This window comes from Nerophis ophidion, linkage group LG05 (assembly GCF_033978795.1).
Source record: "Nerophis ophidion isolate RoL-2023_Sa linkage group LG05, RoL_Noph_v1.0, whole genome shotgun sequence".
NCBI lineage: Eukaryota > Metazoa > Chordata > Actinopteri > Syngnathiformes > Syngnathidae > Nerophis > Nerophis ophidion.
This window is the reverse complement of record NC_084615.1, coordinates 14,112,397-14,138,830: the sequence shown is the minus strand read 5'-3', so window position 1 is coordinate 14,138,830 and position 26,434 is coordinate 14,112,397. Positions and strand designations below refer to the sequence as shown.

Here is a 26,434-nt window from a genome sequence, read left to right as displayed (position 1 = left end):
TGGAAAAAGTTTGGACACCCCTGTTGTAAGGAGTGTTTAACGTCAGGGGCAGTCAGATGGTAGAGTCCATTTAAAAAATAAAACAAAAGGTGATGATAAAAAAACTTTTTTTTTTAAATGTTAATCTTAAATAGTATTAAGTCAATATAATTGGAATTTTCAAATGGAACATGACGGGTAAAATTTGCATTTATCATCACGGAATACATTATTACACCCCTTCGAGTAAGTTGGTACTGTCCGTGTCCGGCGCGGGAAAATTCCATAACCAAAATGGCGTCCGTCGAAGCAGGTCGGTATTAATGTCAGTCAGTTTCACTTTCACTTTGTTTCCAACACGCATGCTCATCTTACATATGAATTAACATCTCCACTCTGTGTTAATACTTCTCATGTTAATCATTACGAATATTTGACGAGGGCACGTTATTATTTTTTTTTTTACATCGTCATGTTTTAACATTAGTGTAACCGAGGGTTTAAATATTTCGCCTATACTGTATACAAGTACATAATAACAAACACGGAGGCTAAATTTTTACACGAGAACCACTTTATTTCCTTTTTTTCAAAGCCTCCGCTCCACTTCAACGTGTCACCACTTCCGCTCCAAGCGCCTTCAAAATAAGAGCTCAAGGCATATACCGTATTTCCTTGAATTGCCGCCTGGGCGCTAATTAATTTGATACCTCTTCCCACTCCTGCACTTACCAAAGGCATGCGGTAAAAGTAAGCATGCGCTAATTATTTTAAAACCTCTTCTCACTCTGGCACTTACCAAAGGCATGCAGTAAAAAATTGAGTGTGATGTAAGCTTGGACCTTAAATCCTACTGAATAGCTCTTGATTTTCTTCCCTTTATGCGATTTCAAATTACCGGTATTGAAATCAGCCTCCTCCATTTTGAAAATGATGACAGGGGAAGTGTCACTCGTGACATCACGAGTTTGACCAGGCGGTAATACTAAGCATGCGCTAATTATTTTGCAAAGCAAGTGTGACCCGGCAGTAATTCAAGGCAGGCGCATACTCTATGCCCTGCGGCAATTCCAGGAAATACAGTACTTTATAACAGCTTAGAACAGGAACTTAAAGGCCTACTGAAATGAGATTTTCTTATTTAAAAGGGGATAGCAGGTCCATTTTATGTGTCCATAGTGGATCTAACATAATAGTGAGAGTCCAGTCCATAGTGGATCTAACATAATAGTGTGAGAGTCCAGTCCATAGTGAAACTAACATAATAGTGTGAGAGTCCAGTCCATAGGGGATCTAACATAATAGTGAGAGTCCAGTCCATAGTGGATCTAACATAATAGTGAGAGTCCAGTCCGTAGTGGATCTAACATAATCGTGTGAGAGTCCAGTCCATAGTGGATCTAACATAATAGTGAGAGTCCAGTCCATAGTGGATCTAACATAATAGTGAGAGTCCAGTCCATAGTGGATCTAACATAATCGTGTGAGAGTCCAGTCCATAGTGGATCTAACATAATATTGTGAGAGTCCAGTCCATAGTGAAACTAACATAATAATGTGAGAGTCCAGTCCATAGTGGATCTAGCATAATATTGTGAGAGTCCAGTCCATGGTGGATCTACCATAATAGTGAGAGTCCAGTCCATAGTGGATCTAACATAATAGTGAGAGCCCAGTCCATAGGGGATCCAACATAATAGTGAGAGTCCAGTCCATAGTGGATCTAACATAATAGTGAGAGTCCAGTCCATAGTGGATCTAACATAATAGTGAGAGTCCAGTCCACAGTGGATCTAACATAATAGTGTGAGAGTCCAGTCCATAGTGGATCTAACATAATATTGAGAGTCCTGTCCATAGTGGATCTAACGTAATAGTGTTAGTCCAGGAATAAGAAGTAATTTTTGCTTTACATTTATTATTTTACTTATTTTTGTCTGGTTTTGTATTTGTTTTGTATCATAACGTGAGGTGTACATAATTGTTTTTGTTCAGTTTGAACTTAATTCATTTTTGCATTTTTTTTGTGTGTGTTTTTCTTTTGTTTGTTTTCATTATATTTGGATGTATTTGTTTGGTTTGTATGCTTGTGAATCTGGGCTATCCATTAACTACTTACGTTTCAATATGAGTTGGGAAATTGTGTTAGATGTAGATATAAACAGAATACAATGATTTGCAAATCCTTTTCAACCCATATTCAGTTGAATGCGCTACAAAGACAACATATTTGATGTTCAAACTCATAAACTTAATTTTTTTTTTGCAACTTAGAATTTCATGGCTGCAACATGTGCCAAAGTAGTTGGGAAAGGGCATGTTTACCACTGTGTTACAATACCTTTTTTTAACAACACTCAATAAACGTTTGGGAACTGAGGAAACTAATTGTTGAAGCTTTGAAAGTGGAATTCTTTCCCATTCTTGTTTTATGTAGAGCTTCAGTCGTTCAACAGTCCGGGGTCTCCGCTGTCCTATTTTACGCTTCATAATGCACCACACATTTTCCATGGGAGACAGGTCTGGACTGCAGGCGGGCCAGGAAAGTACCTGCACTCTTTCACTATGAAACCACGCTGTTGTAACACGTGGCTTGGCATTGTCTTGCTGAAATAAGCAGGGGCGTCCATAATAATGTGGCTTGGATGACAACATATGTTGCTTCAAAACCTGTATGGACAGTTCAGCATTAATGGTGCCTTCACAGATGTGTAAGTTACCCATGCCTTGGGCACTAATACACCCCCATACCATCACAGATGCTGGCTTTTGAACTTTGCGCCTATAACAATCCGAATGGTTATTTTCCTCTTTGTTCTGGAGGACACCACGTCCTCTGTTTCCAAATATAATTTGAAATGTGGACTCTCCAGACCACAGAACACTTGTCCACTTTGCATCAGTCCATCTTAGACGAGCTCGGGTCCAGCCAAGCCAGCGGCGTTCCTTTGTGTTGTTGATAAATGGGTTTGGCTTTGCATAGTAGAGTTTTAACTTGCACTTACAGATGTAGCGACCAACTGTAGTTACTGACTGTGGTTTTATGAAGTGTTCCTGAGCCCATGTGGAGATATCCTTTACACACTCATGTCGGTTTTTGATGCGGTACCGCCTGAGGGCTCAAAGGTCCGTAATATCATCGCTTACGTGCAGTGATTTCTCCAGATTCTCTGAACCTTTTGATGATTTTACAGACCGTAGATGGTAAAATCCCTAAATTCCTTGCAATAGCTCGGTGAGAAATGTTCTAAAATTGTTCGACGATTTGCTTACAAATTGGTGGCCCTCACCCCATTTTTGTTTGTGAATTACTGAGCATTTCATGGAAGCTGCTTTTATACCCAATCATGGCACCCACCTGTTCCCAATTAGCCTGCACACCTGTGGGATGTTCCAAATAAGTGTTTGATGAGTATTTCTCATCCCTATCAGTATTTATTGCCACCTTTCCCAACTTCTTTGTCACGTGTTGCCAGCATCAAATTCTAAAGTTCATGATTATTTGCACAAAAAAAATGTTTATGAGTTTGAACATCAAATATGTTGTCTTTGTAGCATATTCAACTGAATATGGGTTGAAAATGATTTGCAAATCATAGTTGTGTACCCCGCCTTCCGCCCGATTATAGCTGAGTTAGGCACCAGAGCCCCTCGCCACCCCAAAGGGAATAAGCGGTAGAAATGGATGGATGGAGTATTCCATTTATATTTACATCTAAAACAATTTCCCAACTCGTATGGAAACGGGGTTTGCATTACAGTATGTTGTAGGGGCCAGGAAATAAAAGATGTTCTTCATCCTTTTCCTTCTCAAGCATAGGTGTGTAAATATGTGTTTTGTTGCTAAAGTTTCATTGTCTATCGATCACCAATGCATATCAATGAAGGATATTAATGAAAAAATTAACCTGATAGGCCCTCAGTTTCCTCAAGAAAAGCAGCCTCTTATTCGACTGGTAGAAAGCTTCAGAATAAAAGCCCGTTAACAACTGTAATTAGTCTTGTCATTATCTGCTCTCAAATTTTAATATATGACTATTAATACCAACAATTTCATATGTTTCTGTTTACCGGTTTCCCACCCTTTTCTGTAAGGAAGTTGGCAGAGCCGTCAGCGATCCTGTTCTGTCTGCTCCTGAAAGGGATTGTGCCGATAATCCCCAATTTGCCTTTAGGGATTATAAATAAATAAATAAATAAATGGGTTGTACTTGTATAGCGCTTTTCTACCTTCAAGGTACTCAAAGCGCTTTGACACTACTTCCACATTTACCCATTCACACACACATTCACACACTGATGGAGGGAGCTGCCTTGCTAGCCAGCACCCATCAGGAGCAAGGGTGAAGTGTCTTGCTCAGGACACAACGGACATGACGAGGTTGGTACTAGGTGGGGATTGAACCAGAGACCTTCGGGTTGCGCACGGCCACTCTTCCACTGCGCCACGCCGTGGCTTGTGTTGGTGTGGAATATCAATCAATCAATCAATGTTTACTTATATAGCCCTAAATCACTAGTGTCTCAAAGGGCTGCACAAACCACTACGCTGCACAAACCACTATGACATCCTCGGTAGGCCCACATAAGGGCAAGGAAAACTCACACCCAGTGGGATGTCGGTGACAATGATGACTATGAGAACCTTGGAGAGGAGGAAAGCAATGGATGTCGAGCGGGTCTAACATGATACTGTGAACGTTCAATCCATAATGGATCCAACACAGTCGCAAGAGTCCAGTCCAAAGCAGATCCAACACAGCAGCGAGAGTCCCGTTCACAGCGGAGCCAGGAGGAAACCATCCCAAGCGGAGGCGGATCAGCAGCGCAGATATGTCCCCAGCCGATACACAGGCGAGCAGTACATGGCCACCGGATCGGACCGGACCCCCTCCACAGGGGAGAGTGGGACATCGGAGAAAAAGAAAAGATAGACTGGTCTAAAAAGGGAGTCTATTTAAAGGCTAGAGTATACAAATGAGTTTTAAGGCTTTTAAGACTTGCATAGATCTGCCATTGTCTTGTGCAGGCTTATGAGTGAAATGCAGGTATGCGATAGTCTTGTGTTGGTCTAGAATATACTTGTGTAATTGTGTCTTGTGTGTTTGTAAGTGCATTGTATTTTTACTATGGTTGTATGTAAGTCTAAAATAGTCTTATGTTCAACTAAAATAGATTTGTGTACGTCTTCCAAAGTTTTTGAAAGCTTATACATGTAGGTTTACAATAGTCTTGTGTTGCCTACACATCTTTTGTATGTCTATAATAGGCTTTTGTTGGTCTAGAATAGCCTTGTGATGTCTGTAATAGTCTTGCGTAGGTTTATAAGTCTTGTGTTGGTCTAGAAAAGACCTGTGAATGTCTTTAGGTCTATACATCTTGCGTTGGTCCACAATAGTCTTTGTTCAGGTCTATATAAGCCTTGTGTAAGTTTATATGTCCTGTGTTGGTTTCCAAGTCCCTTGTTTAGGTTTTTTTTTATAGGTCCTGTGTTGTCAAGTTTTTGTGTAGATTTACAATAATCTTTTTAATAAAGTATTTCTGATTCTGATGTGAACAAACATGTCTAGGCCGCCGTGGGACCAAGCGCAAAACCCGGGATGAGGAGGAGAAGCCCACCAAGGAGGCAAAAGGGGAAGAGGCGCCTTTGCTGGAGGGTCAAAAAGTGATCATTGAACACTGGTGAGTACTTTAAGTCACCACTCCTAATGTAGTAACTGGAGTGGAAGTAATACGTTAGTTTTCCAAATGAGGGCCATCCAATCTTTGTACAACCGAAGCCAGAGTTGTGTCCGGGTGCTTGGATGTAAGTCGGATCCGTTTCCAGTAAGGGTTGGTCTCCGCCAGGGCTGCGCTCTGTCATCCATCCTGTTTGTGACGTTCATGGACAGGATTTCTAGGCAGAGTCGTGACCATGGCGGAGAGGGTCTACGTCACTGATGGCACCTTCGGTTCGTGACCTTCAGCTCTCACTGGATCGGTTCAAAAGCAGGAAAAGCGATGGTTTGTACAGTCCAGGTAGAGACCCCAAAATAAGGGGCGAGACGTAACAAACGCATGGATAATGATCTCAGCGTCTTTAGTGGACAGAATGGAGCGAATTTTAGCGATATTACGGAGATGAAAGAAGGCCGTTTTAGTAACGCTTTTAATGTGTGACTCAAAGGAGAGAGTTGGGTGGAAGATAATACCCAGATTCTTTACAGTGTCGCCTTGTTTAATTGTTTGGTTGTCAAATATTAAAGTTGTATTATTAAATAGAGGTCGGTGTCTAGCAGGACCGATAAATGCCTACTGAAATGAGATTTTCTTATTCAAACGGGGATAGCAGGTCCATTCTATGTGTCATACTTGATCATTTCGCGATATTGCCATATTTTTGCTGAAAGGATTTAGTAGAGAACATCGACGATAAAGTTCGCAGCTTTTGGTCGCTAATAAAAAAGCCTTGCCTGTACCGGAAGTAGCAGACGATGTGCGCGTGACGTCACGGGTTGTGGAGCTCCTCACATCTGAACATTGTTTACAATCATGGCCACCAGCATTGTTTACAATCATGGCCACCAGCAGCGAGAGCGATTCGGACCGAGAAAGCGACGATTTCCCCATTAATTTGAGCGAGGATGAAAGATTCGTGGATGAAGAAAGAGAGAGTGAAGGACTAGGGAAAAAAACACTAGACGGCATAGCGATTCAGATGTTATTACACAAATTTACTAGGATCATTCTGTAAAATCCCTTATCTGCTTATTGTGTTACCAGTGTTTTAGTGAGATTATATGGTCGTACCTGTACAACCTGGGTGTGGTGACCGCCAGTGTCTCCGAGGGAAGCCACGTTTCTCGACGAGGCGAACGCAGCCGGTCGGGCCAGGCTGAGATTTTTTTTTTTTCCCTCCTACACGGTGGAAGCATCCAACAGTCGAGGGCGGCCGGTGGGAGGAGGCAAGAGAGTCTGCAGCTGCCTCTTTGACAGGTGCAGGAGGAACGACGCAAGCTCTCCGCTCATGTCTATGGTAAGAGCCGACTTATTACCACCATTTTGTCACCGAAACCTGCCGGTTGACATGTGGTAGGGAACCATGTTCGCTTGACCGCTCTGTTCCATAGTAAAGCTTCACCGTCATCTGTCGGGAATGTAAACAAGGAAACACCGGCTGTGTTTGTGTTGCTAAAGGCGGCCGCAATACACCGCTTCCCACCTACATCTTTCTTCTTTGACGTCTCCGTTATTAATTGAACAAATTCCAAAATATTCAGCGATAATCAGCATTTACGTTTTTTTTGGTGTTGAGTTGCAAAAAGTTAGCGGACATCCACTGTTTAATTTCATTAAGACACGCCTCCAGCTGACTACAGTCCGGCGTGTTGGTCAGCTGTAGGGGCATGTAGAGTTGGGTGTCATCAGCATAACAGTGAAAGCTAACACTGTATTTGCGTATGATGTCACCTAGCGGCAGCATGTAGATGCTGAAGAGTGCAGGGCCACTGCATCCTGTCAGTAAGATAAGAGTTAAACCAAGACAGGGCTAAGTCTGACATACCAATTCGCGTTTTGATACGCTCTGATAAAATATTATGATCGACGGTATCGAAAGCAGCGCTAAGATCAAGGAGCAGCAACATAGATGACGCATCAGAATCCATCGTTAGCAGTAGATCATTAGTCATTTTTGCGAGGGCTGTCTCCGTAGAGTGATTTGTCCTGAAACCGGATTGAAAGATTTCACATAGATTGTTAGACGCTAGGTGTTCATTTAGCTGCTCTGCAACAGTTTTTTCGAGGATTTTTGAAATAAAGGGAAGGTGAGACACCGGTCAGTAGTTTACCATGAGGTCAGGATCGAGGTTAGGTCTTTTAAGGAGAGGATGAATAACCGCTTTTTTGAATGCTAGGGGAACAGTGCCAGAGGAAAGTGATAGCCAGCATGTTTTTGGATGGGAAAATTGTGATATCTACCTTACCGGAGACATCAGTGGATTATGCGTCCTCCTGCAGTAGCTGTCAAAAAAGGCAGCTGTGGCTCCTCGGCTTCTCTCTGAGACACTGGCGTGTTCACCGCAGCCATCCGACTTTTAGGTATGTCTTTACAATCTCACTAAAACACTATTAAAACAATAGGCAGATAAGGGATCTTCCAGAATTATCCTAGTAAATGTGTCTAATAACATCTGAAACGCTCACACTGCCGCCGCCCTGAGCCGTCGCTTTAAATTTTATTTTATTTTTTTATTTTTTTTTGTAGTCCTTCACTATCAATATCTTCATCCACGAATCTGTCATCCTCGCTCAAACTAACGGGGAAATTGTCGCTTTCTCGGTCTAAATTGCTCTTACTGCTGTTGGCTCACATTATAAACAATGTGAGCAATGTCTGCTACTTCCGGTACAGGCAAGGCTTTTTTATTAGCGACCAAAAGTTGCAAACTTTACCGTCGATGTTCTCAACTAAATCCTTTCAGCAAAAATATGGCAATATGGCGAAATGATCAAGTATGACACATAGAATGGAATTGCTATCCCCGTTTAAATAAGAAAATCTTATTTCAGTAGGCCTTTAGGGTGAGAAGTTCAGTCACCCGAGAGAGACTCGGAGTAGAGCGGCTGGTCCTTCGCTTGGAAAGGATCCAGCTCAGGTGGTTTGGGCATCACGTGCGTCTCCCTAGGGAGGTCCTCGTTGCACGTTCTACAGGGAGGAGAACCCGCGGCAGGCCAAGGACCAGATGGGGGGGATTACATCCCCCCTCTAGCCTGGGAACGCTTCGGGATCCCCCAGAAGGAAGTTGCTAATGTTGCTCTGGAGAGGGAAGTCTGGGGGCCTCTGCTGGAGCTGTTGTCCCCGCAACCCGATTCCGGATAAGCGGTTGAAGATGGATGGATGGATGGATTCTCAACTGTCTATGTGACGTCAAGGCTTGGTTAGCACAGAATTTTTTAATAATGAATGAGGGAAAAACGGAATTTTCAGTTTTTGGTCCGGCCCTCACTGACTTGGGACCATTGCAAAATGATGTGCGTCCCAAAGTTACCAGCCTTGGCGTCACTATAGACAGCCATTTTAAACTTGACGAACAAGTCAATGGCGTTTTAAAATCGTGTTTTTATCACCTTCGTCTTTTAGTAAAGGTTAAACCGTTTTTATCTTTTAACCTTTTCGAACAAGTCGTGCATGCTTTTATTTCAAGTGGCCTGGACTACTGCAATGCACTTTGGATAGATAGATAGATAGATAGTACTTTATTGATTCCTTCAGGTTAGTTCCTTTAGGAAAATTAAAATTCCAGCAGCAGTGTACAGAGTTGAGATCAATTTAAATAAAAGTAAAAAGTAAATAATGGGGGTTTAAATGGGAAGAGTGCCCACCCTCTGGAAGACGTCATGCATCGTTCCAGTTCCTAAAAAGAACTGCCCCAGTGAGCTGAACGACTACAGACCAGTGGCGCTCACCTCTCATCTAATGAAGACATTGGAGCGGCTCTTTCTCAGCCTCCTCAGACCACAGGTGCAACATGCCCAGGACAGCCTGCAGTTTGCGTACCAGGCAGGCGTTGCCATTTTACCTGCTGCATCGAGCCCACTCACACCTGGATAAGGGAAATGGCACTGTGAGGATCCTGTTCCTGGACTTCTCGAGTGCCTTTATACCATCCAACCCCGCCTCCTTCAGGACAAGCTCTACAAAATGCGAGTGGACCCCTGCCTGGTTGCCTGGATTTCGAACTACCTCACCTACAGGCCACAGTACGTCAGACTGAAGGACATCACGTCTGACACTGTGATCAGCAGCACCGGAGCACCGCAGGGAACGGTGCTGGCCCCTCTTCTCTTCACCCTGTACACCGCTGACTTCTGCTACTACTCGGACCCATAACCACAATTCTTCAGAGTTTGCACTGGCTCCCTGTTCATTTTAGAATTGATTTTAAAACATTGCTGTTTGTTTTTAAATCTTTACATGGACTGGCACCTCAGTATATCTCGGACCTCATCCAAATTTACACTCATGCGCGCGCTCTGAGGTCCGAGAGCCAGTTCCAGCACATGGTGCCCAAGACCAGACTTAAAACCAGGGAAGACAGGCCCTAAGCTCTGGAACACTCTGCCCCTCCATATTCAAACTGCTTCCACAGTGGAGTGTTTTAAGTCTCGTCTTAAAGGGGAACATTATCACCAAACCTATGCAAGCGTCAATATATACCTTGATGTTGCAGAAAAAAGACCATGTATTTTTTTAACCGATTTCCGAACTCTAAATGGGTGAATTTTGGCAAATTAAACGTCTTTCTTTTTATCTGTCTTTTAGCAATGACATCAGAACGTGACGTCACCGAGGTAACACACCCGCCATATTCATTTTCACATTACAAACACCGGGTCTCAGCTCTGTTATTTTCCGTTTTTTCGACTATCTTTTGGAACCTTGGAGACATCATGCCTCGTCGGTGTGTTGTCGGAGGGTGTAACAACACTAACAGGGAGGGATTCAAGTTGCACCACTGGCAAGAAATCTGCCGCCAGACCCCCATTGAATGTACCAAAGTGTCTTCACATTTTACCGGCGATGCTAAGACAGACATGGCACAGAGATGTACGGATAACCTGCAGATGCGTTTGCAACGATTAAGTCAACGAAATCACAAAGGTGAGTTTTGTTGATGTTGTTGACTTATGTGCTAATCAGACATATTTGGTCACGGCATGACTGCCAGCTAATCGATGCTAACATGCGATGCTAATCGATGCTAATATGCTATTTACGCTAGCTGTATGTACATTTGAAACTAGATACCCACATTTAATGCGAAACAAACACCAATCGACGGATTTAAGTTGCTCCAGTGTCACAAGATGCGAAAGTCCTGATCGTTTGGTCCGCACATTTTACCGGCGATGCTGATGAGGCAGCCATGCTATGGGCCACTTCAATAGGTACACCCACGCTATGGCCGAATAGCGTCAGTAGCTATTCGCTCAATAGCTTCAATTTCTTCTTCAATTTCGTTTTCGCTATCTGCCTCCATACTCCGACCATCCGTTTCAATACATGCGTAATCTGTTGAATCGCTTAAGCCGCTGAAATCAGAGTCTGAATCCGAGCTAATGTCGCTATATCTTGCTGTGGTAACCGCCATGTTTGTTTGTATTGGCAGCACTGTATGACGTCACAGGGAAATGGATAGTGGTTTCGAAGATAGCGAAAATAAGGCACTTTAAAGCTTTTTTTAGGGATATTCCGGGACCGGTAACATTTTGAAAAACACTTCAAAAAATACTAACGTGGGATCACACTCCTCAGCCTTCCCGGTAAGGTTTATTCAGGTGTACTGGAGAGGAGGCTACGCCGGATAGTCGAACCTCGGATTCAGGAGGAACAGTGTGGTCTTCGTCCTGGTCGTGGAACTGTGGACCAGCACTATACTCTCGGCAGGGTTCTTGAGGGTGCATGGGAGTTTGCCCAACCAGTCTACATGTGCTTTGTGGACTTGGAGAAGGCATTCGACCGTGTCCTGTGGGGAGTGCTCAGAGAGTATGGGGTATCGGACTGTCTTATTGTGGCGGTCCGCTCCCTGTATGATCAGTGTCAGAGCTTGGTCCGCATTGCCGGCAGTAAGTCGAACACATTTCCAGTGAGGGTTGGACTCCGCCAAGGCTGTCCTTTGTCCCCCATTCTGTTCATAACTTTTATGGACAGAATTTCTAGGCGCAGTCAAGGCGTTGAGGGGTTCCGGTTTGGTGACCGCATGATTAGGTCTCTGCTTTTTGCAGATCAATCAATCAATCAATCAATGTTTATTTATATAGCCCCAAATCACAAATGTCTCAAAGGACTGCACAAATCATTACGACAACAACATCCTCGGAAGAACCCACAAAAGGGCAAGGAAAACTCACACCCAGTGGGCAGAGAGAATTCACATCCAGTGGGACGCCAGTGACAATGCTGACTATGAGAAACCTTGGAGAGGACCTCAGATGTGGGCAACCCCCCCTCTCTAGGGGACCGAAAGCAATGGATGTCGAGCGGGTCTAACATGATACTGTGAAAGTTCAATCCATAGTGGCTCCAACACAGCCGCGAGAGTTCAGTTCAAGCGGATCCAAGACAGCAGCGAGAGTCCCGTCCACAGGAAACCATCTCAAGCGGATCAGCAGCGTAGAGATGTCCCCAACCGATACAGGCGAGCAGTCCATCCTGGGTCCCGACGAGCGGTCCATCCTGGGTCTCGACTCTGGACAGCCAGTACTTCATCCATGGTCATCGGACCGGACCCCCTCCACAAGGGAGGGGGTGACATAGGAGAAAGAAAAGAAGCGGCAGATCAACTGGTCTAAAAAGGAGGTCTATTTAAAGGCTAGAGTATACAGATGAGTTTTAAGGTGAGACTTAAATGCTTCTACTGAGGTAGCATCTCGAACTGTTACCGGGAGGGCATTCCAGAGTACTGGAGCCCGAACGGAAAACGCTCTATAGCCCGCAGACTTTTTTTGGGCTCTAGGAATCACTAATAAGCCGGAGTCTTTTGAACGCAGATTTCTTGCCGGGACATACGGTACAATACAATCGGCAAGATAGGCTGGAGCTAGACCGTGTAGTATTTTATACGTAAGTAGTAAAACCTTAAAGTCACATCTTAAGTGCACAGGAAGCCAGTGCAGGTGAGCCAGTACAGGCGTAATATGATCAAACTTTCTTGTTCTTGCCAAAAGTCTAGCAGCCGCATTTTGTACCAACTGTAATCTTTTAATGCTAGACATGGGGAGACCCGAAAATAATACGTTACAGTAATCGAGACGAGACGTAACAAACGCATGGATAATGATCTCGGCGTCTTTAGTGGACAAAATGGAGCGAATTTTAGCGATATTACGGAGATGAAAGAAGGCCGTTTTAGTAACGCTTTTAATGTGTGACTCAAAGGAGAGAGTTGGGTCGAAGATAATACCCAGATTTTTTACAGAGTCACCTTGTTTTATTATTTGGTTGTCAAATGTTAAAGTTGTATTATTAAATAGAGGTCGGTGTCTAGCAGGACCGATAATCAGCATTTCCGTTTTTTTGGCATTAAGTTGCAAAAAGTTAGCGGACATCCATTGTTTAATTTCATTAAGATGATGTGGTCCTGATGGCTCCATCTGACCGGGATCTTCAGTTCTCACTGGATCGTTTTGCAGCCGAGTGTGAAGCGACCGGAATGAGAATCAGCACCTCCAAGTCCGAGTCCATGGTTCTCGCCCGGAAAAGGGTGGAGTGCCATGGGTTGGGGAGGAGACCCTGCCCCAAGTGGAGGAGTTCAAGTACCTAGGAGTCTTGTTCACAAGTGAGGGAAGAGTGGATTGTGAGAGCGACAGGCTCAGGATCGCTGCGGCGTCTTCAGTAATGCGGACGTTGTACCGATCCGTTGTGGTGAAGAAGGGGCTGAGCCGGAAGGCAAAGCTCTCAATTTACCGGTCGATCTACGTTCCCATCCTCACCTATGGTCATGAGCTTTGGGTCATGACCGAAAGGATAAGATCACAGGTACAAATGGCCGAAATGAGTTTCCTCCGCTGTGTGGCGGGGCTCTCCCTTAGAGATAGGGTGAGAAGCTCTGCCATCCGGGAGGAACTCAAAATAAAGCCGCTGCTCCTCCACATCGAGAGGAGCCAGATGAGGTGGTTCGGGCATCTGGTCAGGATGCCACCCGAACGCCTCCCTAGGGAGGTGTTTAGGGCACGTCCAACCGGTAGGAGGCCACGGGGAAGACCCAGGACACGTTGGGAAGACTATGTCTCCCGGCTGGCCTGGGAACGCCTCGGGATCCCCCGGTAAGAGCTAGACGAAGTGGCTGGGGAGAGGGAAGTCTGGGTTTCCCTGCTTAGGCTGTTGCCCCCGCGACCCGACCTCGGATAAGCGGAAGAAGATGGATGGATGGATGGAAAATACAACAAGCCACTGGGAACTGATTTTTGTTGTTTTTAACCCTTTTGAAATTGTGATAATGTTCCCCTTTAAGACCCACTTTTATTCTTTGGCTTTTAACACTACGTGTGTTGTGTGGTCCTCTGTTGTCCTCTGTGTTTTTTATACACTTTGATTTCTATTTTACTGTTTTCATTGATTTTACCCTTTAAAATTGTTTTTAATCATATTTATTTTTATTTTGTTTTTATATTGCTTTTATATTTATTTATTTATTGTTTTTATTCACTCATTGGTGGGGCATAATATTGTTTTTTAATATTGTTTTTAACATGGCTGTGCAGCACTTTGGAAACGTTGTTGTTGTTTAAATGTTCTATATAAATAAAGTGGATTGGATTGGATTGGATAGTGTTCCAAATTGAGATGACATGAAATGGAGAGTGATGCTTCTACCGCAGATCACATGGAATCACTACTGACTGTATTAGTTGGGCAACACTGACATCCTTCTGTTGATCTGTGATTTTTGACAGCAAGAGCTGACGAGTATATGGGCGTAATGCTGAGGGCGTTAAATCTGCCCTGCTGGCTGCACGCCCTCAACTCACTGTGGTCCTCAACCCGGAGAAGCCTCGCAGGAACAGCTTCGAGATCATTTTGGTTGACGGAGGCAAAGGTGAGCAAAAGGAATGGCGCTCAGCCACCTGTACGTCGATACTGCTTGTCCTCATCGGGGTTATGAGGGAACTGGAGCCTATCCCGGCGGATTTTTAGAAAAAGGAGACACTGGGGGTTACGTTGACACTCACGTTCACATGAATGGATGATTTTAAGTCTCAGATTAACCCGAGGAAACCTTGAGCAAGCACTGGGAGGACATGAAGGGTTGTCACGGCTTTCAATACATGGACATAATGTCTCCTGCACTTTTTTAAGAGGCCGCTTATGCCAGTGATGTGCGGATCGATACTGAAATATCGATACTTTTATGCTGGAATGTCAATCTTTAAATCAAAATATCGATACTATTGACATTTTAGTTCAGGGGTGTCCAAACTTTTACCACAAGGGGCTTCATACTGAAAAGTGCAAGGGCCATATTTTGGAATCTAGATGTATTTTATATACATATATTTTAAACAATAATTTATATGCATATATATAGATAAAGCTAAAATATTTGAACTAATATTTAATAATAATATACTGTCACCTCCACACATAAATAATAAATAAATGATAAATGGGTTGTACTTGTATAGCGCTCTTCTACCTTCAAGGTACTCAAAGCGCTTTGACACTACTTCCACATTCACCCATTCACAAACACATTCACACACTGATGGAGGGAGCTGCCATGCAAGGCGCTAACCAGCACCCATCAGGAGCAAGGGTGAAGTGTCTTGCTCAAGGACACAACGGACATGACAAGGTTGGTACTAGGTGGGGATTGAACCAGGGACCCTTGGGTTGCGCACGGCCACTCTCCCACTGTGCCACACTGTCCCATATGTATGTGTGTATATATATATATATATATATATATATATATATATATATATATATATATATATATATATATATACATACGTACATACATGCATACATATTTATATTTGTATGTATGTATGTATGTGTACGTATAAAAAATATATATATGAATATATATATATATATATATATATATATAATCAAATTTTAGGTTTTACTTTTATTTAGATAAAAAAATATCAAAATGGCCCCCCTATACTTGGCTGGAAAAAATGTTGCCACCTCTGATCTAAAGTACAGCCCAAACGTTTGGACACACCTCATTTCAATGCATTTTCTTTATTTTCATGACTATTTGCATTGTAGATTGTCACTGAAGGCATCAAAACCATATCAGGTGACTAGCTCTTGAAGCTCATGTAGAGAATGCCAAGAGTGTGCAAAACAGTAATCAGAGCAAAGGGTGGCTATTTTAAATAAATTCGAAAGTTATTTCACCTTTTTTTTTTTAAGTACATAACTCCACATGTGTTCATTCATAGTTTTGATGTGACAAGCTACAATGTAAAATGTAAATAGTCATGAAAATAAAGAAAACACATTGAATGAGGAGAAAGTATGACATGAAATGGAGAGTGATGCTTCTACATATATATATATATATATATATATATATATATATATATATATATATATATATATATATATATATATATATATATACATGTATATTTAAAGACAAAATTTTGTGTTGTAGGTGATTAAGCATATTACTGTTAATTATTATTTTAAAAATACCTGCTTTTTTTTCATGAAATTCCAATTTTTGTCTCTTTTTTTGTTACACTTTTTTTTACTGATGTTTTTATAAAGCTATGTTAATTGAAAATACGCCAATTTTAAAGTTTTTAGCAGACACGTTAGGTATATTTGCACAATGTATCAGTATTGGATTGGTATCGCCGATACCACCCTGAATTGTACTTGGTTTAGTATGGGAAAGAAACTCAGTGATATATCAGTAGTTTTTACCATCCAAAAACTATATTAAGCAGGGTACACACATCAAGACCATCATTCTGATCTTGTCCCAATTTCCTCACGTCCAACTAACCTGGACAAACGCCCTATTAGATAGTCAGCTGGATAGGTTTTGATATCAGAGGTTTCACCCACATTAATATTTGATGTACAAACCACTATTGATTATTCACTCTATATCATCCATGCTGTCACACGTCCAGAATAATCTTATTCTCCTGACAACTTTGAGCTTTAAGTGGCATTTACTGTGACATCATCACTGTTTATTTCCCACAACTTTCTGTGCTAACCTTGAATGATCTTATTATTAACCTAAGCACTGTTAACCACCGTGTGTCTCATGTCAATAGAAACATCTCTCTGGACGGGACTAAAGAAAGGTCCGCCCCGTAAACTCAAGTTTCCTGACCCTGATGCCATTGCTGCTGCACTTCAGGAGGCTCTAAGCACCGAGTAGAGAAGGTTTGTCATTTTAAACTTGGCTCCATCTAATTCAGTGTATTTCAACATTTTTTGCGCCAGGGCACATTTTTTACGTTGAACAAATGCGGAGGCACACCACCAGCAGAAATCATTAAAAAAACGAACTCAATTGACAGTAAAAGTTGTTAGATATGACTTTAAAGCATAACCAAACATGCATGACTATAGCTCTTGTCTCAAAGTAGGTGTACTGTCACCACCTGTCACATCACACCCTGACTTATTTGGAGTTTTCTGCTGTTTTCCTGTGTGTAGTGTTTTACTTCTTGTCTTGTGGACCTATTTTGGTGGCTTTTTCTCTTTTTTTGCTGTTTTCTTGTAGCAGTTTCATGTCTTCCTTTGAGCAATACATCCCGCATCTACTTTGTTTTAGCAATCAAGAATGTTTCAGTTGGTTTCGTCCTTCTTTGTGGGGACATTGTTGATTGTCATGTCATGTTCGGATGTACATTGTGTTTGCTCCACGGTAAGTTTTTGCTGTCGTCCAGAATTCTTTTTTTGTTGACTTTGTAGCCCAGGGGTAGGGAACCTATGGCTCTAGAGCCAGATGTGGCTCTTTTGATGACTGCACCTGGCTCTCAGATAAATCTTAGCTGACATTGCTTAACACGATAAGTAATGAACAATTCCGCTGGTAATCAGTGTCAAAAATAACGTTCAAAATATAAAACATTCTCATGCATTTTCATCCATCCATCCGGTTTCTACTGCACCTGTTCAAGAAGTCGCATTAACGGTAAGAAGTATTTCATTTATTGTAGGTTAGCCTCAGAATAACAATGTTATTAAAAAAATAAGAGACTTCTTAAACTCTAAAAATTTGGTATTTCTTAAAAATGCATGCATATAGTTGTATTCAGTGTTTAAAAAAAAAAATGTTAAGGCTTTCACAGAAATACTTATAAAAATATTTGGCTTGTATGGCTCCCTCAACCAAAAAGGTTCCCGACCCCTGTTCTAGCCAGGTCAGTTTTGGTTTCATTCTGCATAGCCTTCCCTAAGCTTCAATGCCTTTTCTTTGGGGCACTCACCTTCGGTTTATCCTTGGTTTAAGTATTAGACACCTTTTTACCTGCACCCTGCCTCCCGCTGTTTCCGACATCTACAAAGCATTTATACAAAGCAATAAGCTGCCACCTACTGATATGAAAGAGTATAACATGGTTACTCTGCCTAGCTGTAGACAGCACCGACACTCAACAACAACACATCATTTGCAGACTATAATTACTGGTTTGCCAAAAATATTTTTTAACCCAAATAGATGAAATTATATAATCTCCCACGGCACACCAAACTGTATCTCGCGGCACATTAGTGTGCACAGTGGTTGAAAAAGACTGATCTAATTGAATTATGGCTGTGAAAAATAATGAGTTAACTCCAAAAAACAATAGATTAGATAGATTAGATAGTACTTTATTTATTCCGTCAGGAGAGTTCCTTCAGGAAAATTAAAATGTTCAGCACAATCCCATTCAAGTTTAGACAAACATTACAGGGAGACAGAACAGGATCGCTGACGGGTCTGCCGGCTTCCAGCGCCCCTTACAAAAAAGATGAGATACAGGTAAACAAGGAGGGGTGGGGGAGGGGAATGGGAGAAAAAAATAGAAGATTAAAAAAAAAAAAAATCGGTCTTAGCCTGGGCCCTGGAGAGGGGGTGCAGTCTGAGGCCAAGGGAAAAAAACAACTCATAGCCATGGTACACAGCCCTCTTCCATGTGTGTAAGAGGGAAACATCAAACATCAAAGAACCCAGAGGACATTAAAGCAGCAGATACCACCAGACACTTCTACATACAGCTATGAATAAAAACTAAAAGAAACATATGCACTCTGGTGGCCTCTGCGGTGTTCCACGCCATCGTCCGCTGGGGTGGAGGGAGCATGGCCAGAGACAGGAGCAGACCCAACAAAGCAACCAAGACAGCAGACTCCACTTTCGGCCAGTGTCCAGCCCGCATGGATGAGCGAGGATACGTCCAAGGTGACTGAGGTGTCCGACACCTGCTCACCCAGTCAAGACACCACAAAGCCTCTCCGTCCCAGCGCTCAGTGCTAGCTCCGCAGCCCTGTCCCCTCATCCGCATCTCCTCCAGTCCCTCCAAACTCTGCAGCCCTGTCCCCTCATCCGCATTTCCTCCAGTCCCTCCAAACTCTGCAGTCCTGTCCCCTCATCCGCATCTCCTCCAGTCCCTCCAAACTCTGCAGTCCTGTCCCCTCATCCGCATCTCCTCCAGTCCCTCCAAACTCTGCAGTCCTGTCCCCTTATCCGCATCTCCTCCAGTCCCTCCAAACTGTGCAGTCCTGTCCCCTCATCCACATCTCCGCCAGTCCCTCCAAACTGAGTCCGGTGTGGCAGACACCCAGCAGCTGGTCTCCATGGCCAAAAGGCTCCCGGGAGGCAGATCCAGAAGTCCACAAAAAAGCACCACAGAGGTCACGAAAGTGCCACCCCTTGTCACACAGTCCCAAAGGGTCCCGGACCAAAATGCAAAAAAAATATAATAACACATGAAAACAAGAGGGAAACACAAAAGGATGACACAAGAGCACAGAGCTCCTGCCAACAGCAGCCACTACAGCAGCGCCATCTTGGGAAAAAAAATTAATAAATAAAATAAAAGAAATTGCACACATTGCACTAATCATGGATATATGCTGATTATGGTTGCAATGGGGTGGAAAGTTTCCGGTAAATTTAGCTTGGGAAGTTTGGGAAATATTGACCATTTTTTGATTCTTCGAAGTTGGACACCGACAATGGGAATGAATTTGTCACAACTAGGCTTGAACATGGATTGTTTTTTCGACGCAGATGAGAATCAGCACGGCCGAGGCGTGGACGTGAGTACATGTTTTAATTATATTATATATACAACACAGGGAAAACAAAAACACTTGCTCAATGGCATGAAAGACAATTTAACTATAAACTTAAACAGCACGATGGCAAGACTAAAGACATGAAACAAAAGAGTGCACTGTGGCATAAATACAAAACTTACGTGGATCAAAATGAACAGCGTAGCAAGGCATGAAGCAGATAAACGAGGGCGTGAAGAAGGTGCAGCATGGGTAGCGTGTGTGAAGATCCCAGAAAGCAGACAAAAAAAAGAGTGACTTAAGTAGCTGTGATGATTAGTGAAAACAGGTGAGGCTGAGAACAGGGACGTGACATGACAGGTGGAAAGTAATGAGTTGGCATGGAGACGAAAACAAACCAGGAAATGCCAAGACAGAACTTAAATGTCCAAAAAACGAAACATAGCCTGACCAAAACCAAAACATAAACTTACAGGCGTGACAGAATGGGAATACCGTATTACCTTGAATTGCCGCCGGGGCGCTAATTAATTTAAAACCTCTTCTCACTCCGGCGTTTACCAAAGGCATGCGGTAAATTTAGGCCTGCGCTTATAAATTTGAGTGTTTTGTAAGGATACCATCATGAAAAGCACATTTAATAAAAATAAAAAACTTATTATGTTCTTACTTTTATTTATAAATGAAGTCCATGCGCAGCTCCTTCTGATCAAAAGCATTGATAACTTGTTTATAGAAGTCTTCCTTATCTTTTTTCAGTTTTAAAAGTCTCTCTGTCTCGATGGAGATCTTCCTTTATTACCTCCTGCTTCGATTGAAAGTCCAGTTTAGAAAAAAGTTATTTTAGATATGTAATCCTCCATGTTAAACGATAACTTGTTTATAGAAGTCTTCCTTATCTTTCTTCAGTTTTAAAAGTCTCTCTGTCTCGATGGAGATCTTCCTTTATTACCTCCTGCTTCCATTGAAAGTCCAGTTTAGAAAACTGTTATTTTAAATATGTAATCCTCCATGTTAAAAGTGCAAGCGAAAGCAAAAAATAAACGATCGCTGCTCACTCTTGCTGCTTGTTGTCACTTCTTCTGCAGCCGACAACAAGTTTAACTTTGACTTTAATCTTCTTCCCTTTGTGCGATTTCAAATAATTGAAATCAGCCTCCTCCATTTTGAAAATGATGACAGGGGAAGTGTCACTCGTGACGTGACGAGTTTGACCCGGCGGAAATTCTAGACTTGCGCCGATAAAAATAATATTTTGCGAAGCGAGTTTGACTCGGCAGTAATTCTAGGCAGGTGCATACTATACACCCGGCGGCAATTCAAGGAAATACGGTATATGGGAATTAATGGGGAATGACAATAATGATATATTATTGGGCACGTGTCTATATGCTGCTGCTTCTTTGTGGCATTTTCGACGTAGCTCTTTGCACAGTATTTGAAAATGTACACAGCCTTTCCGCCTACATTGGTTGGAATGAAATATCTCCACACATCAGATGGTGTATGTGGCATTATTCTCTTTGTATTGATTTATTCCTGTAAAACACTAATGCAATACCACACACAGATATAAATAGTCAGCTAAACCTTTGGAGTAGTCTGTAAAAATATTTTACTGGTGGACAAATTAATAGAAATAGGCTAGATGAATAAATGAACAGTCAATCAGCATGCTAAAGCAAACTATAAGCTACTAGAGATGCGCGAATAGGCAATTATATCATTCACAACCGCATCACTAAAGTCGTTATCCACCCGCCATCCACCCGAACCAACATTTTAGCAGAACCGCTACCGCCCGCCACCTTCCCGTTGTTATGTATCCGGAGTCGGCGACCTTTATCACTAAAAGAGCTAGTCTGACCCATGTCACAAAGTAAAGAAGGCAATGGGAGCCGCTAACGTTCTCGCGAATATCCGATGGTGCTCATTCAGATAACGGGAATATGGGCGTGCTGTGAAGCCATTGCCTTTGACACCTTCTACATCATGTACGAGCCGCAAACACACGTACAAGATTGAAAGGCATACTGGGTGATACAGAGTACACTGATGGTTGTGATATAAACAATTTTAACACTTACTAATATGCGCCACGCTGTGAAGCCACACCAAACAAGAATGACAAACACATTTCGGGAGAACATCCTCACAGTAACACAACATAAACGCAACACAACAAATACCCAGAATCCTTTGCATCCATGAGAATTCCTGAATATATTTTACACCCCCGCGCCCCCAACCCCGCCCACCTTACCGACGCACGGGGGGGTAGGGGGGCGGGGTTTGCTGCTAGTGGGGTGTATAAAATAGCCAGGAAGTATCATGGATGGAAAGGCTCTTGGGTATTTGTTGTGTTGCGTTTATGTTGTGTTACTGTGAGGATGTTCTCCCGAAATGTGTTTGTCATTCTTGTTTGGTGTGGCTTTAGAGCGTGGCGCATATTAGTAAGAGTGTTAAAATTGTTTATATCACAACCATTAGTGTACTCTGTATCGCCCAGTATGCCTTGCAGTCGTGTGCGTGTGTCAGCGAAAGCCACACACAACATATTGCTGGACTTGAAAGTAAATTGTACATGTTGTAGAAGGCGTCAAAGGCAAAGGCTTCATAGCACGCCCTAATACTTATGAACTGGGTGACTGCCGGCAGACATTCTTGAGAATGTTTACGTCAACGAGTGTCTTCTTCGCTTTGTGACACAGGTCCAAAATGGCTCTTTGAACAGTAAAAGTTACCGATCTCTGAACCACGTATATCATATATTTCCAAATGGTTCAACCGCCACCCGCCCGAATCTATTTAAAATCTGTTTTTTCGTCATGTCACCCGCCCGACCCGCGGTTTATCCGCGGACCCGCCCATCTCTATAAGCTACATTCTTGTATGACAACAAAATGGCTAGCAGAACAGAAGGCAGAGGAAACTACACCTTTTGATTTAGTCTATGCTAGTTCAACTTTACAGATCGCAACAAAGGTAAATTCGTATCGCTAACATTGTTAGCATAAATGAATGGGATTTAACATAGAGAAAATTAGCATCACGGCTAACGGAGAAATATTTTCTGTTCATTATGAGACTGGTGGTACATAAACCTAGCTAGCTAGAGATATTGGCCCCAAAACCATTTAACACGTACAGGAACAGCTAGCTAGCTTGAGTGGAAGTCTGCTGGCGTAGTCTACGTCATACAGTAACAAGCAATTACACCTCTATTACACTTTAATGCCATTGATCAAATATATTTACCCCAGTAATATCATCCAAACTTACCTGTCCTTGGGCTCAAATACGAGTGTGGCCTCAATAGCAAGCTGGGAATTATCTGTGCATGTGATAGAAGAATGCACTGCACATGTGATTGAGGAATGCACCGTGCAGGGTTGCAATTCCACTGAATTTGCAATAAATACGTTTTTTTTTAGCTAATAATCATGCCGCAAGATCTAGCACATGGGTGTCAAACTCTGGCCCTCCGTGTAATTTAATTTGGCCCTTGAGGCAATATCAATTTAGCATTAGAGCTGACCCACCGGTGTTATACAGCGTTGGTGCCGCTGTAACACCGCATTCACCCCTAATACTCATACTAGCCAACACTCCTAATTTTCCCGATAGACTCCCGAAGTTCAGTGCCCCTCCTGAAAATCTCCCGGGGCAACCATTCTCCCGAATTTCTACCGATTTCCACCTGGACAACTATATTGGGGGCGTGCATTTAAGGCACTGCCTTTAGCGTTCTCTACAACCTGTCGTCACGTCCGCTTTTCCTCCATACTAACAGCGTGTCACATAATATTTGTGGCTTTTACACACACACACACGCACAAGTGAATGCAAAGCATACTTGGTCAACAGCCATACAGGTCACACTGAGGGTGACCGTATAAACAACTTTAGCACTGTTACAAATATGCGCCACACTGTGAACCCCACACCAAACAAGAATGACAAAAACATTTTGGGTGAACATCCGCACCGTAACACAACAGAACAAATACCCAGGAACCCTTGCAGCACTAACTCTTCTGGGAAACTTCCAGCAAACTGACCAATAAATAACGTTTTATTCATGCATTTTTTCTTGCTACTTCAAGACTTGAATGTTTGGTTAATTCATTATTGTTATTTTATCTTCAAATGTATTATTAGCCTGTGGAAAAAATTGGATATTTACCTCAGAAGATTGCAAATACAAAAAAAGACATAACATTTTTATTTAAATTTTATTTGATATGCCATTGATATTTTTTTTAATTAATATTACTATTATTTGAAACTGGATTTTGCATGTCACTAAAGTTATATAAGCCTTGCTTGTTCAATATTTAATGCAAAACTTGTTTGGGTCCCTATTAAAAGGTTAATTTGTTCAACTTTGGCCCGCGGCTTTGTTCCGTTTAAAATGTTGGCCCACTCTGTATTTGAGTTTGACACCCCTGATCTAGCATGTTGCATTCAATGTTTATTCCGATATATTCTCTTTAATTCCCATGGAAAGTTTCCAACTTTGAATATTCCCGGATTTTTGCAAGCCTAACGCTGATTAATTACTGCATTTATTTTGACCATGCATTCTCCTTTACCTCAACCTGGTGTTCTTGCTGGCAAATTTCACTCCAAAATGAACCGTGACTAACTGAGCAAATAAATATCCAAGTAAAATATTTTTTAAATGTTCCTAGATGACATACTGATAATAAAATCACATTTTTATTCGTAACCTTGTTGTCTGTCCTTCATGCAGCTGATCGTCGATGGCATGAGACCTGAGGGAGCAAAAATGAAGAGGAGAGACCAAACTGGATGCCCAGAGTCTCTCCTCTGATGGACCAAGCTCCTGCAGATCCGGTCTTTGAAGGAATGGTGACCTCTAGTGGAAGACTTTGGAGAATGTACAGTACTCCCTCTAGTTTGGCTGGTCACTTGTTTCTAGGATCATTGGGATTGTACATGTTGAAGGTGGAATTACTTTTGTTGTGTTGTTGATTTGTTCAAGCATTCAGTTGGGGATCTGGAATAAATATTTACAAAATGAATACAAATGTAGTCAAAACGAAGGCTTTCAGTTGTAATATTTTGCAGAGAAAAACATACAGAAATAGTACGTGAAAGTAACATTATGATTTTGAAGTAAATAGAAAATAATCACCTGTTTAATCACGAGTGTGAACCAAATTGCAAAAGGAAAGCGAGGACTTTTGTGATGGGAGAGAAAAGCAAAAATATGTAGTATATGTATGCACCTATATCTATATGTAAAGTCTATATCTATATATGATGTATATATATATATATATATATATATATATATATATATGTATGTATGATGTCTCTATCTAGTATATCAGGGGTGTCCAAACTTTTTCCACAGAGTGCCGCACACGGAAAAATGTAAGCATGCGGGGGCCATTTTGATATTTTTCATTTTCAAACCATAACAAAATGTATGGAATTTTTTTTTCTCCTTATGGCTCCTGGAGAGTATAGATCAGGTGTCACCAACCTTTTTGAAAGCAAGAGCTACTTCTTGGGTACTGATTAATGCGAAGGGCTACCAGTTTGATACACACTTCAATAAATTGTCAGAAATAGCCAATTTGCTCAATTTACCTTTAATTTTATGTTATTATTAATGATTAATTATATTTATCTTTGTGGAAACACTGATCATCTTAATGATTTCTCACAATAAATATATATTTTTGATGACATGTTTTAAATAGGTTAAAATTGAATCTGCAATTTGTTAGAATATATAACAAATTGGACCAAGCTATATTTCTAACAAAGACAAATCATTATTTCTTCTAGATTTTCCAGAACAAATTTTTTTTAAAGAAATTCAAAAGACTTTGAAATAAGATTTAAATTTGATTGTACAGATTTTCTAGATTTGCCAGAAAAATGTTTTGGAATTTTAATCATAATAAGTTTAAAGAAATATTTCACAAGTATTCTTCGTCGAAAAAACAGAAGCTAAAATGAAGAATTAAATTAAAATTCATTTATTATTTTTTACAATAGAAAAAATTTTACTTGAACGTTGATTTAAATTGTCAGGAAAGAAGAGGAAGGAATTTAAAAGGTATATGTGTTTAAAAATCCTAAAATCATTTTTAAGGTTGTATTTTTTCTCTAAAATTGTCTTTCTGGAAGTTATTAGAGGCAAAGTAAAAAAATAAATAAATGAATTTATTTAAACAAGTGAACACCAAGTCTTTAAAATATTGGCTTGGATTTTCAAATTCCATTTGAGTTTTGTCTCTCTTAGAATCAAAAATGTCGAGCAAAGCGAGACCAGCTTGCTAGTAAATAAATAACATTTTAAAATAGAGGCAGCTCACTGGTAAGTGCTGCTATTTGAGCTATTTTTAGAACAGGCCAGCGGGCGACTCATCTGTTCCTTACGGGCGACCTGGTGCCCGCGGGCACCGTGTTGGTGACCCCTGGTGTAGAGGGTCTTAGTCACTAAAATGTTAAAAAGAAGTCAAACTATTATTATTATTTTTTATTTAATGCTTACAGTAAATCTCTATATCAACTTGAGGTTGATATAAAGTAAAACAAATAAGGTTTTATGCCTTTTCTGTCAAAGACAACTTTGTTTTTTATAGTAAAAGTGAAATATGCCGTATTTAGATAGATAGAGAGTACTTTATTGATTCCTTCAGGAGAGTTCCTTTATTTAGCAAT

General features: G+C 41.6%; 1 protein-coding gene across 2 annotated transcripts; it reads left to right on the top strand.

Moving 5' to 3' along the window:
* The first annotated feature begins 232 nt into the window (after window positions 1–232).
* Window positions 233–24,783, top strand: selenoh (selenoprotein H). 2 transcript variants are annotated; one of them, XM_061899558.1, is made up of 6 exons: window positions 233–292; window positions 5,550–5,661; window positions 14,416–14,558; window positions 16,768–16,879; window positions 19,722–19,750; window positions 24,486–24,783. In XM_061899558.1, exons 1-4 carry the CDS (start codon window positions 274–276, stop codon window positions 16,872–16,874), a joined length of 381 nt encoding a protein of 126 aa, XP_061755542.1. In that variant the 5' UTR covers window positions 233–273; the 3' UTR covers window positions 16,875–16,879; window positions 19,722–19,750; window positions 24,486–24,783. The 2 variants fall into 2 exon arrangements, with proteins under 2 accessions (XP_061755542.1, XP_061755541.1); XM_061899557.1 differs by lacking the exon at window positions 19,722–19,750.
* The last annotated feature ends 1,651 nt before the right edge of the window (window positions 24,784–26,434 follow it).